This window comes from Wasmannia auropunctata, unplaced genomic scaffold (genome assembly GCF_000956235.1).
Source record: "Wasmannia auropunctata unplaced genomic scaffold, wasmannia.A_1.0, whole genome shotgun sequence".
Lineage (NCBI taxonomy): Eukaryota > Metazoa > Arthropoda > Insecta > Hymenoptera > Formicidae > Wasmannia > Wasmannia auropunctata.
Window position 1 is genome coordinate 18423 of NW_012097940.1, and position 13747 is coordinate 32169.

Consider the following 13747-nt stretch of genomic DNA (forward strand, 5'->3'; position numbering starts at 1 on the left):
AGGAGAAAGTCGATAAATGACTCACGGGTACACGCCCGCGGTAACCTGGCAGGCTTAATTAATGAACAAGCAGCATGTACTGTGTATATAACCATCACACTGCTCGTCTCAGAACTTCCGTTCGCGTAATATAATTAATCGTATCATCACGCTGCCTGTACAGTAATCTCTCGTGCATGAACCGACTTCGCAAAACGTAAATATTTCTCCACCAGGCTTTTACAAATATACTTATGCGTATTATATAATATTTATTATCAAAGGTATAATAATATAAATATTATACAAAATAATTATATATATAATATTTATATTATTATATCAAATCTATCGATTTTTATTAAAATCTAACTTCCATACAAATATAACTGTAAAATAATACTTCAGCGGACGGGAACGTCAATATTATTTAAATTATTTCCGTGGGCGGGGTATTCATATTGTCAGTGTTAAAGACGATGCCACAGAAGTCTGTGACGGCCATTCGCGCGAAACGTTAAATTATGTATATGAATCCAATGCAGGCCTGAAATTAAAGGCCTCGCAATAAGTGTAAAAGCATCGTGCCCCTTCGTGCTGTCAACCAATTACACCGAGGAGTAGAAGTTACATCACGACCGGGTCAAGCGCCCTATAGCGTCCAGCGCGTGACACCGACGTTCGTCTCTCCGCGATCGCGAGAGCGAGAAGGCGTGAGAGGGAAGGTGTGATCGGACAACGACGACGGCGGCGACGGCGATGACGACGGGGTGTAACCGGTCCTGCCTTGCTCGTTACCTTGTATGGATCAACCGCGCGCGCCGTCGTCGTCCCGGAGAGGAGAGAATAAAAAAAAAAAAAAGAGGAAAGGTCGCACGTACACGTACAGGATCGCGCGCTCGGCCCGCGCACGCGTGCGGTTTCGTCGCGTGATAACGCGATCTCGTCGGCATCGATCCGCGGTTTTTTTTATCGTAATTATTATATGACCGGCACGATTCCCCGTCCCTCCCCCCTCACCCCGCCCTCTTCCGGCCGAGATCGCCGCGTATATCTGTCTTCTTCCTGGTCGCGCGTGCAATGCGGCCGCATCCGACATGCATGCGCGTCGATCATCCTCGCTACTTCCGCGGAAATGTGCTTCCCGCACAGTGGGATGCCCTTAATCGATCCTACAGTCAATTAACGGTTTCAGAACACGGAGGATCACGATTGCGGGGACCTTCTCCGTATATAAGATGCGTGATGAGAAATACCTATGTAGCTGAGAAATAGCGGCGTGCGCATGCATCTAGCAGGTTGTGTGCTACGAATCGTAGGGCGATTAATTATTATTGTTGGTTTTAAATTATATTTACAATGTTTTGTAAAATCTTGTTTTTTTTTTTATTTGATTTATTACCATATTTAGACGAGACGGAAAGATCGAGTGCAGCGATGCGTCAGAGGCTTGACGCAAGTCGAAAAGCCTTTCGTCTTCTTCTTGTGCCGTGAGAGATTGCATAATATCCGACTGAAGAACAATATCCACGTGGATATACGCTCGGCTTAATGCCCCATGTCTATTGTCCTTCGTTGGCTTTGCCATTAAGCGGCGAGTGCGCGAGCGTAAACGCCGAGTGACATCACGTCCACTTTAAAATCAGATATCCGAGCGCACGCGGGCGCTGGGAGAGGAAAAAGTAAACGCTGGCGTCATTTACGCGACCGCGGTGCCGCGATAATTAGCGATCGATCTGTATCAAGCGAATAATTTAATGCCACTTCAATCACGCGACGTTATTTACAGCGGGAGCGACTATCTCGCGATGAAGAACATCGTCATATGTTATGGGAAGTACGTGACATCATCGCGCGTTTAAAGAAACTTTGATTCTCTAATTGAGATTAAAGACATGCGATATGAGATTCTCACATTAGAATAAATATAATCGAGCTAGTTTAATTAATTTTAATAAAAATCTCGGCTGCCAATAACTCTAACAACATCTTTAATGTATAATAACGTAATGTATAATAATAACAACATCTTCTTACTCCCTTTTTTACGATAAATTCAGAACTAGTAAAAATTCTATAAGCCAAAGAAAGAGAATGATGAAGAAGAAAGTATCAGAGAAAAGTCAAAGCTAACTCAATAATATTTCAACATTTAACGCTTTCAATAAAAGAGCAATAGGCCTTCTATTCAATCTAATTCAGATTTGCTGAAGCTATAATGATTACGTAACGTGCTGCTTTATGCATCTCGCGCAAAATATTAACTTGAGTTCGCAGAATATGCACACAGGATGACGATTGTTTGCATAAATGTACCTTATTAATGTCTTTTTCTACGTCTGCAATTATGACATCAAGTTTTTTCACACGCGTAGACAAGACGTTTCAATTAATTTGCTTTCTCATGGTTATTTTGTTTATTGCGTTTATTACATTGCTATAAATGCAACGAATAATCTGACATGAAATAAAGTCACCTTAGTAGTTATTTTCGATACGAATTGTACAATCTGTACAATTAGGTCCATTAATGAATGAGAGGCCAGCTCGAATTGTACGTTCGTTTAGATATGGACGTTAAATACGTTGTTAAAGACAGGCTCTTAATTTTAATTAAACTTCATCCGATCACGATTGTGCGAATTTCAAGGCCCAAGTTGTTAACAAGCCGGGCTCTGTTACTCCTACGGCTAACCTTCAGCCTCTAATGTCCTAGTCGATCGCGTGCCGCGCCGGCACGCGTGCTCGTGAACACCGAATTCGCACCTAGTAACAGTAGACGAGCCCGCGCGATGACATTCCGTATACGCGTGTTACAGCGCGGGGGTGAGCGTGAGTCATGGATATCGACCTTGATGGGTGGTGGGTGCGTTTCCATACCTTCCACCGGCGGCTCCGCGGAATTTCCGTGAGCCAAGGAGCCACACGCGTGAAGCGCACCTCGCGGTGAAGCGATCGGCGAGCGAGGGGGGTTGTTGCACGCAGCTACCCCCTGAGTCAGAGGCAGCGCGACCGTTGAGTCACCGTTAAAACGATCGATATCTATCTATATATATACGCGCGAGAGCGCGGGTCGCGTGCGGTTTCCATTTCTACGGATGATACCAAAGCGGCCAACCAATTATACGATCCGTAACGATTACCTCTATTTTCTTGCATGCGTCAAGAACGAAGAAGACATTCAGCTGAGAAGTAAATTTTAGAGAAATAACGAGGGTAGTTTTAGAAAATTCTATAATTCGATAATTAAGGAAAGTTAATTAATACGACTGAATATTAAAGTTGTGAAAATTATAGATATGAAATAAATGTCAATGCTTTTACGGATCTCTTCGATGAGTTTTAATAGAACTATGTTTATATAAATAAAATTATAGTGCGATTGGCGACGGGGAGGAACCCAGACAGGCCAGACCTTGCCTCGCCTGGTGTTTTATTGATCCTAAGAAGGTGAACGACAATTGATACGCCTAAATGCTTCCGCAGGCGTATGCCCCCGTCCATTCGTCACTGACGTAATCAAATGGTCGAGAGTTAAATTAGGAAATGTGTTATTACATGCCAAAATATTAGGTCGCCAGTGGATCCGTGAGTAACGTTAACGGAATGCGCATTCACGATATCGCAAGCTTGATCATTATAAATCATTACAAATCACAAATACATATAAAAGTCGTTTGTATATCAGACGGTTTCTTTTCGTGCTACAGGAAGAGATAAGTATAACGGAATGTTTTTTTTATCTGTCACGTATGACGGGTTACAAAAAAAAAACACAATGACAGTCCACGGCGAAATCGCCGCGACTCGCCGCTGCTGCGTTTCTGGAGACCCCAGATCTCGTTCATATCCAGGCCAAGATTTTGACATACGGCCACTTTCTCGTGGGATCGAACGATATACGCGGGATTCGAAAACAAACGACAACGTCCACGTGCTCACCGTAAATGGCTTCGTTTTCCATTGCGGAGGTCGCCGGCATGTATACATCGCGACGAAGGAGGACGAAGTCGATAAGTCGCTCGACATCCGACTCGGAGGCAGGATTACATCTATCGCCCTTGGAACGAAAGAGAGTGCGCTCACGGATTCTTATTAGTCTGAATTTTTAATAAAAAAAAAGAAAGACAAAGCAAAAAAGAGAAGGACGTCGCATTTAGGGACAAGCCTATCTAAAATTTAATTTATATTCTATATATACTCTATAAATTGAATTATGTTACTGACACGCATAAGCGATAATACACGTGTAAATATCTTCAATTTATAACGCAGTCCATCATTTCATTATATAATTTACAGGTTAAAATTAACCTCTTCATTATTTCTTGCTTTATTTTATTTCTTGTTGTAATTTATCGCTTGGATGACTTAATGTCGGCAGTAACTATTAGTCGGTATTCACAGTACGTTCTTATTTTAAGACCGTCTTAAGTAATGTCTTAAGACGATAATACGGCTCTGTGATTGGCTCGTGACGTCTTAAGACTGCACTCGAGACGGTCTTGAATATAATAAGAGCCGACTATGAATATATATGCGCCTATGTGTTACGACGATCGTTATTCGATAGCTATAACATTACATAACGCCGTCGCGTCAGTATCACATTTCGATGCCATTTAAAGGCAATAAAGGTACCCCACTTAATGAAGAAAGGATCGAGAGCCGAGGAGTTACGCGCGCCGAGAGCACTCGCCTAAAACGAGATATGTGGGACGTACAAGGAGATCTCGTTAGTCGCTTTTGTATACTGCCACGTCGGCAGAATGCATCATGCGCTGCACGGGACAATCCAAATTCAGAATTATCCGATGTCGAGGCATCCGTTACGTTGACGAGCGCTATAAGAATTAATTTAGAAGTTAGATTAAGTCACAAAAGTATAACTTTCAACGTATCCATGGCCACGTAACATACAAAATTATTTAACCATTTATTACTGTCATTGCAGCAACTACTTGAACTGTTATTGTAAACTATATTTGTCTGCTGATTAATTATTAGAAATTACGAAGCACACCAAAATCGGTATTTGTGACTCAATTGCCATGCCCACGTGCGAGCTCGAGTATCTCGGGGTGACCCGAAATCTGCAGGATAAAACTGATCAATTTATTGTTGTACGCTCGAGGCTTAGCGTGCTTTCGTACGGTACTCGAGAGAAACGGGACGGCTCGGTTTGTTTTATCGTTATGGTCCTGGAGATTAAGGACCGTTTTCGTAAGGCGCACCCGCGGATTCTGGTGCTTCTTTTCTCTTCCACTTCACGAGAGAGAGGAGAGGAGGAGGAAGCGAGGGAGAAAGAGGGACGGAGAGGTTTGCTTGATCGAAGAGCGAGAAACCGTACTTTGTCCATATTTGGCTACACCCGCATGCAATTTATATTCCGCGTCTTTTTATTGCTTTCTCTCGATCGCCCGTATACCTATATGCTCTCCGCACTGTTGCGTCGGCGAGCGTGTCTGCGTGTTTATATATATACCGTCTCCCGTGAATTTTTTATCACGCCGATAACGTAACTTCGCTGTTTTTCAAGAATGTCGCATAATCCGAGCGTCCTCGCAACGCAGAGATTGCAGAGACGCTGTATAGCATCTCCTTTACAGGAAGGAAAACGTCTTTTAGAAATAAACTATTGTTCTTGTTTAAAAAATCGATAATATTGGAAATGGAATAAAAGAATATAGATTTTTTCTGTAGATTATTAATGACAACAGCGATGCACATAAATGCATTTAATGTATAGTTGTTACAGTTGATCGAAATACATGTATTCTTCTGCCTCATTCTACGTTATTCTAGTGAAATTTTAAGCGAGGGATGTTCATACAAAGAATTACAATGCAAAGAATTCAGACGCACGATATATCCCTGGGGAACATGACTTCGTGATATCTCAATGAATATGTAAGTAAATGTTGAAATTAAAAAATGCAAAATCATTCCCTTTTGCCTACTCTACATAATTAGAATATGCGAATGCACTCACGGTGATACAATTTTTTTCATATTTTGCAACTACTCGCGCCTTCTCTTGATTACGAAAGTCGAGGATGTCTCCAAAAATTTGACTGCTCAAAAATTCGCAGTTTCTAATAAAATTGAAAAGTTTGGCCCAAAAAACGTAATGCATTTCTGTAAATGAAGAGATTTTAGAGTTTATATTTCAAAGTAGATTTAAAAATTTGTGTAGATTTTAATAATTTCGTGTTTAAAATTGATTTCACACAAATTGTACGTTTATTCATCTCTCCGTTTTCATTGTGTGACATTCAAATAATGTTTTCTATACAAATCACGCGTACTTTATTTCTAATCAATTCCCTTGAAATGGAAGGAAATGAGAGAAATTAAATTTCGGACTATCTGTTGATCGAAATGGGTCGGCACGAAAAGCCTACGATCCACGGCCGGGCTTCTATTTAGGTAATGGTACGCGTTATCTCCGGTTTCGATACTGGGTTACGAGACCCCTATATAGAGCATCATTTGGGGTCGCATGTTGCTGTTTGGTCAATCCCTGTTCAATATACGGCCGCGTTCGATCGTCAGGCAAGTCGAACGACGAAAAAGCGTCATGCGCGCCTCGGCCCTCTTTGGATATAAAGACGCTTGTATAATAAGTGGCACAAGACCGCTTTCTATCTATGTGCGAAGGATTTCTCGGTACATATCTCGAATGCGGCATGCACGCTGTAAGCGCCAGCAGGCGATCCGCAGATTGATTACGACTTCTGGTCTAATATGAAATAGACCAGAACACACGCGTTAAGTTGTAGAAAACACGTTTTTTTTTGGTAACTTCGATATGATAACGACAGATAAAATTATATGTATTGACTAATTATATGTAATATATTAATATTAATGATGATTTAAATATGTGCAAATTATCGCTGTTATAATGTATTAAAATTAAATTGATGCTCTATTATTCTGTAAAAACATATGTAATTATCATAGATATCTTCGACATTATTTTCTCGTTGTTGATGTCATCGGTATATCCAGCTAAAATTAAATGCATCATTCTAAACAGCGGTGCACTTTGCGCTTCGAGAGCGTACAAGATTATTAAGATTCAAGATTAAATGTCGCACGTATCAAACAATTTTACGCAGTTAATATACGCAGCATGTATCTAAAGCGAATAATAGCTTTGCCTGCGACGTTATGCAATAACTGGATCATTTATTATGATGCAGCATTAGCCGTACGCGGAAATTTAAGCAGCCGCAATTTGTTATTCGATGTTATTTCAATGTTTCGTATTATACTATGTAAATATTTGCAAATTCAGGTCTTTAGGTATATTCGAACCATTTTTAATCGATAGGCAGATATTATTCAGGTATTACTCAGGACGTATGTCTGATATAAACCCGGTTTGTAATGACGGCTCGGAATTCTTATCATTCCCACTTTCATTCGCTCACATTTGACTAAACATAATTTATTGTTAGTTAGGATGTTAACTCATTAAATCATCGAATCTGAAAGATGATAAAGGCTCTGCGATAAAATAAAGCAAATGACGAAGCGAAGGGTGCATTATCATTTTATATTATAAAACCGTGAATGTGATAAAATAACACGCGATACAATAATAAAATGCCATTATACGTGACATCACCACCACAGATGTAACATATAATGTATGATCTTTATAGTATTGAACTATCATGCATTTTCGATTGGCCAACAAGGAACTTCGTGACCAAATTATTGAACTTCTCAGGATATCTTAAGTGAAGAGTATGTGCGCCCTCTTCGAATACATACAGTCTGTAATAAAATGGAGATTAATAGAAAGATATTGTAAATTTTATCTGGGTTTTTCCACCTAAAACATGTAAAAATGTCTGTAAAGATACGAACGTCGAGTCGGGGATATTTTGCTTTAGATACATCGGATGCTCCAGCATGACTACCGGGTCTCTGGCTCCGTGAATGATTAAAGTCGGACATTTTATCTTCGGTAAGGCCTGTTTGCACAGATTGCCGTTTCGCGTTTTGTACAATCTCAGCGCAGTGTCCGTCCAATCCGACCACATCTTTTGGAAATAATCCTTACCGTAGACTTCCATCAACGGTGCCCTCATGTTTTCCGACCAGTTGTTGATGTCCCTGAGGCCTGAACAGTAATATTTCACGAGGTTTTACGCGATCGAAAGAAATAAAATATTTTAATGCGCTTTCGATAACACGACGGAGAAATGTCGCGTCGGTATTTGTAAAATTTAGCTATTTTTAAGATATTTAGAAATTTTAGCGATCTTCTACGAATCCATCGAATTTACGGATTCCCACAACTTTTCACATCTTGATATCTGTTATAAAATAATGAGATTTCGACAACTTGCATTGTTAAACGCTAGAAAAGGCTTCATCTTTAGCTCTACGACATCGCGAGCGGGGTGAAGTCATACTTTCGTATATTTTCGTCTCGTCCTGGGTTATGTACGAGTGCGCGCCAGTGACAACCAGTTTGTGGACGCTCTCGGGATACGCCGAGGCGAGAACAAGCGACGTGATGCCGCCGTTGCTCCAGCCGATCATAGAGAATTTCGAGTAGCCGAGAATCTTCATCAGAGTGTAGGCATACGTGGCGTCGCGCTGATAGAAATCATCCGGGAACGTTCTGTCGGGCGGCCGCGACTTTCCGTAGCCGGGTGGTTCCCACGCCACTAACGTCAGCTTGTCCACATTCAGATTTTCCAGCTGCGGCTTAAAACTGGTCCGTATAGTTCCTGAAACATCCATTTTGCTGGACTATATGAATTTCCCGTTCCCGGTGAAAAAAATTGTTAGTGGCGCGCTAGCAGTTCGTCAGCAAGTTCGAATATTGAAGCAGATTGGCGTCAATTGCGTCTGCATTAAGCTCGTGTTCTGTCAGTATAATGTGGCAGCAGAAACCGAGCGGTTTCCGCAATCAATCTATCATCATATTCTGTCAGCAAGCTCTGTAGCATTTCTACTGGCATTCTACCGATAGAATTTCTGTAGCAAGCACTTTGCAAAATCTGTTTGACATCGGTTTAGCCATCTGGGATCTTTTCTCCAAACAAATTAACATTTATATTAATTTAAGATTTTAAAAATTTAACAAATGCAAACTGCAACTTCCTTAAAATTAGAAATAATCGCAAGGGATAAAAAAACAGTTATATATTGCAATAAAGAACGGTAGAAGTGACAATTACAATCTTGTTCTAAAAATTTGATTTTTTTATTATCAAAATCATAATGAGATGGATGGACGCTATTATAGATATATCTTGTTTTTCATCCAACAATGAACGTTTAAATAGAATATCCATCCAGATTTACAGTAGATGGTAAATGCTGATAAAGTCAATGCGCGAAACTGTTTAAATTTTGCGTTATAATATAATAGCGCCAGCTGCAGGATGTAATTTAGTAGTAGCTTTAAATAATCATAATAATAATCTGATAAACGAAGTTAGTTAATAAGTTCGAAAATGCTGACACCTCAAAGCCGTAGCGGCTGTGAACCATTCTATAGCGTTGTATATATATCATACTTTTAAATGGTTATACCCAATAAAGTGATTTTTCATTTATATATGTGTAAAACTGTTATTTAATTATATCTTTATATCTCTAATAAATAAAAAAAATTATTTCATAAATCGGCTTACCCAAGGCGCCAGGCAACAGCAAAACTGGATGGTCACCCGTGCCAACACTACCATAATTAATTTCCATGTCGTTCACTTTGATCTTTCGTTCCTGTTAACAGGAATGCACTCTGCTTAATAAGATAATCGAGGAATGATCCGTGAAATGATCGATGAGAAAACGGCAGGATTCTATACATTATTTACGTTTAGCGCCTATACATACTTTTATCTCACGGGCTTTACTCGCCGTAGTTGATATTTGTCGGGTCCGCACGATTCGGCTCTTGGATTTTGCGACGTTATGCAATGTAAAACGAGCATACATCTTTCACGTGTTGCGTATATACACGTTAGTTTGCGACCAATTGAAACTTGCGAACCGATCGTGGTGCACTGCAGACGGCGCATATCGGCATCGTTATATCGTCGAATTTAGATATATGCAATTTAAAAATGCACATGCCTCACAAATATTGGCCACTTTCGAGGAGACGCTCTATCCTCGTTTTACGTCTAACGAATGAAAGAACGACTCAAATAGCACTAATAGCACCTCCTTGAACGTACAAATTATGATAATGCAGTAAGTTACACGTGGCAAAGTACTTATTCTTTTCTTCAGTTTATACATATACTGCAGCTGAAAATGTTGAACTTGTCAATACATCGTGAAACAAGAAATAAATATTTATTTTTTTTATTTCACATTTATCTATCACCAGCTTGCATTGCCTTTATTTTAGTCCGATAAAGCACGATTACTTGTAAATAGTGCGATTAAGTTATACCAATTTAAATTATAATTTCAATAATTATTTAAAGTTTTTAAATATCATTTAAAGTAATTATTTCAAAATTTTAATAATTATTAAAATTAGTTCATTTTGAAATAAGTCGTTTGACTATTTTTATTTAAATTGTTATCTTATGCATAATGTAGAAGAAATAAAGAAAAAGTGAAAATACGATGATACGATTAATGTGTATATCCTGTGCATTTAAATGTGCATTTAAAAGTACTGTAAAACTCATTAATGATACAAAATGTTTGTCTTGTAATTTCTCCACATTCATTCCTATAGATTAAATTAACAAAAATTCTCAAAATCGCACATTTTTGGAATTTTAAGTTTAGAAATTCCAACACGAAAATCTAAATTTACAACAATTGAGAAAGCAGAGCATAATATTCAGGAGAACATAATAAACAAAAATATTGCAAAAATATTTACATAATCAAATAATAATCTGACAACAAAGTTCATAAATAAGTTCGAAAATGCCGTTATCTATCAAGATTGCAGCGGCTATGAGTTATTCTAGAGTTTGTATTTTTAACTTTTAAATGGTTATATACTCAATAATGACACAATAAACAAATCTTTTATTTATTTATGTATAAAACTATTAATTTGTCTAATTCTGAAAAACACTATTCCAAAATCCTAAATTTTTCAGAATTTTAAACCACGAAAATCTAAATTCTCGAAAATCGACAAAATTTATATTTTGCTAGAATGTAATAAAATTAAAAAAATAAATATCTTCGCGCGATTAATGTTAAATGTATTAATGTTAAATCACATTTTGAGGAAATTGGAAATTCACTCCTAATAATTGTATGATCATTAAAATATTTATTTTAGAACTATACAGTAATGGTAAAAATGGAAACAAATATCGAATGTAGATGTAATGTACAAACGATGACGGTAATGATCGAAAAACCAACGCATATGGTGTTTCTATATGGTAAATAAATAAATGTAGTGCAATTGTCTTAATACCGACGATTATACATAAATTTATAACTGTTCTTACAAAAAGTTCCTACAAAAATCTTGCGCGATACAATCTAAATGCAATGTGGCACGTACATAATTCATGAAGAATTTCGTCATTGTCGTGCTGTATCGAAAGAAAAAGAGAATCCAAAAAATTAGACTCAATAATAGTGCTTGATGACCGCCGAGAGAAGTGCCAGAGACAGTTCTAATTAATCGTACACTTAATTATAATCCTACCAATCATAAGGAATAATAATATTAAATGATTCAAAATGGATTATGGTGTCATGGCTTATCATGAATCTTGTTGATTGCGATTGCTCTGTGTTCGATCGACCGCCCTGTGATATTCTTCCATCAGATACTTTTTGTATTTTATCTGATTGTTCCACAGCTCCGCCGCTTCGAGATTAAGCGGGCTCTCGTTGTTGGGCTCTACATAATAGATTATAAATATAAAGCAAATTGTGTTGCCCATAGTATTAAATATTAATTCATATCGTAACAATCCACTTTTTATTCATTACTTACCACCAAGTAGGGACTGTATGGAGAGTAGAATCGTGCGGACGTCATACAACGCGCTCCACTTGTCCTTCAATATGTCTAGGCAAATGTTACCGCCGGTATCTACATTTGGATGGAAGCAAGGCGTAGCGAAGCGTACTATGGGAGCACTATACGGATAGCTATGTGGAAATTCTAAGGTCAATTTGTAGGTGAGACCGGCGTATACCTGCGACAGATAAAAGTTTCACTAGATAACTTTTTGTTACATTAGAAGCATTAAAAAGCGACGTCTAACAATGAGACGCAAACTTTAAGATTTAAGAAAATTGACCAATCGCTATCGATCGTTCCCCTTTTCATGAATCGTAAGATAAATAATCGACTATGATTGGTCAATTTTCTCAAATCTTAAGTCTTGAAAGTCACACTGTAGACCTAACGCAACGTAATCTAAAGTAGAGTGGGTCTAGCAATCGTAATCTAAAGTAGAGTGGGTCTAGCAATAAGATAGAGAGGGAATTCTACCGTATCTCTTGGTCTAAGATAGAATGGGAATCCTACCGTATCTCTTGGTCCTGTGATAGTCCCGATCCACTTGAACAAATTCTCTCCCTCTGGAAAGGCGGATACTCCATGCTCGCTGCTCATCATCAGCACCATGAGCTCCTTCTGCAACCTGGACGAACGTAAAAAGTAAATGCAAATGTTTTCATGCGATTTGAAACAATAACCTCCAGGGGACGAGTTTACGAGGCGGCGCGCCACGGCGGGGCGTCGTAAAGTCGGGTCTCCCGACGGGAGAACAACTTCCCTGACGGTTCGCGCTCAAGATCGAAGCAAGCGTCCCAGCTCGCTGTAGGTTATGTGACTGCAGCGAGCGAACAAAGCGATATCGATTGCGCCGCGGATTCCGCGAATAGGCGTTCCGTTTCCGGGAAAAATTTCGAGGGCCTCGCGAACGGGATTGGGATTCGAGCGAAAACTCGCCAGTCAGCTCTCCCGCTTAACTCGATTTCGCGTTACCGTTTGCTGACTGCATGATTGTCCTTCGGCAAGCTCTGCTTCTCCTCGGCGGCCTTAGTCGGCGTGTTCTGCATCGAGCTGAACGGGTTCACGTTCTGTGCCATCCTGAGGGCACCCTCGCGGGGAGGGGGGAGGGTAGTCTTCGCGTTTTCCTGGGGGGAGCCGAGACGAGTCCGGGCGAGAAGTGTCTAGTCTTCACGGAGCACGAGCGACGGTCGCAACACTCTCCCCGTTCCTCTCTCTCTCTTCGACTCCGACCACGATTGACGGTCACAACAGCACGGCGGAAATTTGAATGCTGCACGGAGGCGGGGGGGCGGTTTACTGCCCGGCTCGAAAACATCGGGCGGCAAAACAGCTGTTGCGCCGTTGGGCGGCGCCGCGTCGCGGCGGATTCTCTCGTCTCTCGTGTCTCTCGTCGGCCCCCCCCGTTCACGTCGTTCACGCGGTTTTCGCGTCGCGTGTTTTACGCGGCGACGGACGGGCTATTCGAGTCCGTGATACCCCGGGATTCGCGACACTCGCGCTCGAGCGTTCGCGAGACATTGCGGCCCTCGTGTAGTCTCAGTCCCGGTCGCGTTCCGGGAAAATCCGGGAGCAGCGGTCTCGCGATGTGATCGATAACGACTCCGTCGTCGCGGGAATCTTGTTCTCGGAATTGTCGATGCGCTCGGAAACGGCGAGGAGATGGGACTTCGTGGGATCGGCGAGAGACGGACATACGGGATAGCGTGATCGCGCTGTGAGGTATCGATCGAGAGAGTCGACATCTTTTTTTTTCCCCTCACCTTCTCCCCCCCC

General features: G+C 40.4%; 2 protein-coding genes across 2 annotated transcripts; both read right to left on the reverse strand.

Annotated features, from left to right (window-relative positions):
• Positions 1-5686: 5686 nt before the first annotated feature.
• LOC105462374 (valacyclovir hydrolase-like) lies at positions 5687-11169 on the reverse strand. Its single transcript, XM_011708899.1, has 5 exons — positions 9850-11169; positions 9645-9735; positions 8412-8732; positions 7861-8116; positions 5687-7767 (listed from the first exon to the last, which is right to left on the reverse strand). Exons 1-5 carry the CDS (start codon positions 9949-9951, stop codon positions 7647-7649), a joined length of 891 nt encoding a protein of 296 aa, XP_011707201.1. The 5' UTR covers positions 9952-11169; the 3' UTR covers positions 5687-7646.
• Positions 11170-11245: 76 nt separating this feature from the next.
• On the reverse strand, positions 11246-13244 carry LOC105462375 (ubiquitin-conjugating enzyme E2 C). Its single transcript, XM_011708900.1, has 4 exons — positions 12947-13244; positions 12485-12599; positions 11945-12149; positions 11246-11848 (listed from the first exon to the last, which is right to left on the reverse strand). The coding sequence occupies exons 1-4, from the start codon at positions 13048-13050 to the stop codon at positions 11709-11711; spliced, it is 564 nt and encodes a 187-aa protein (XP_011707202.1). The 5' UTR covers positions 13051-13244; the 3' UTR covers positions 11246-11708.
• Positions 13245-13747: the final 503 nt, after the last annotated feature.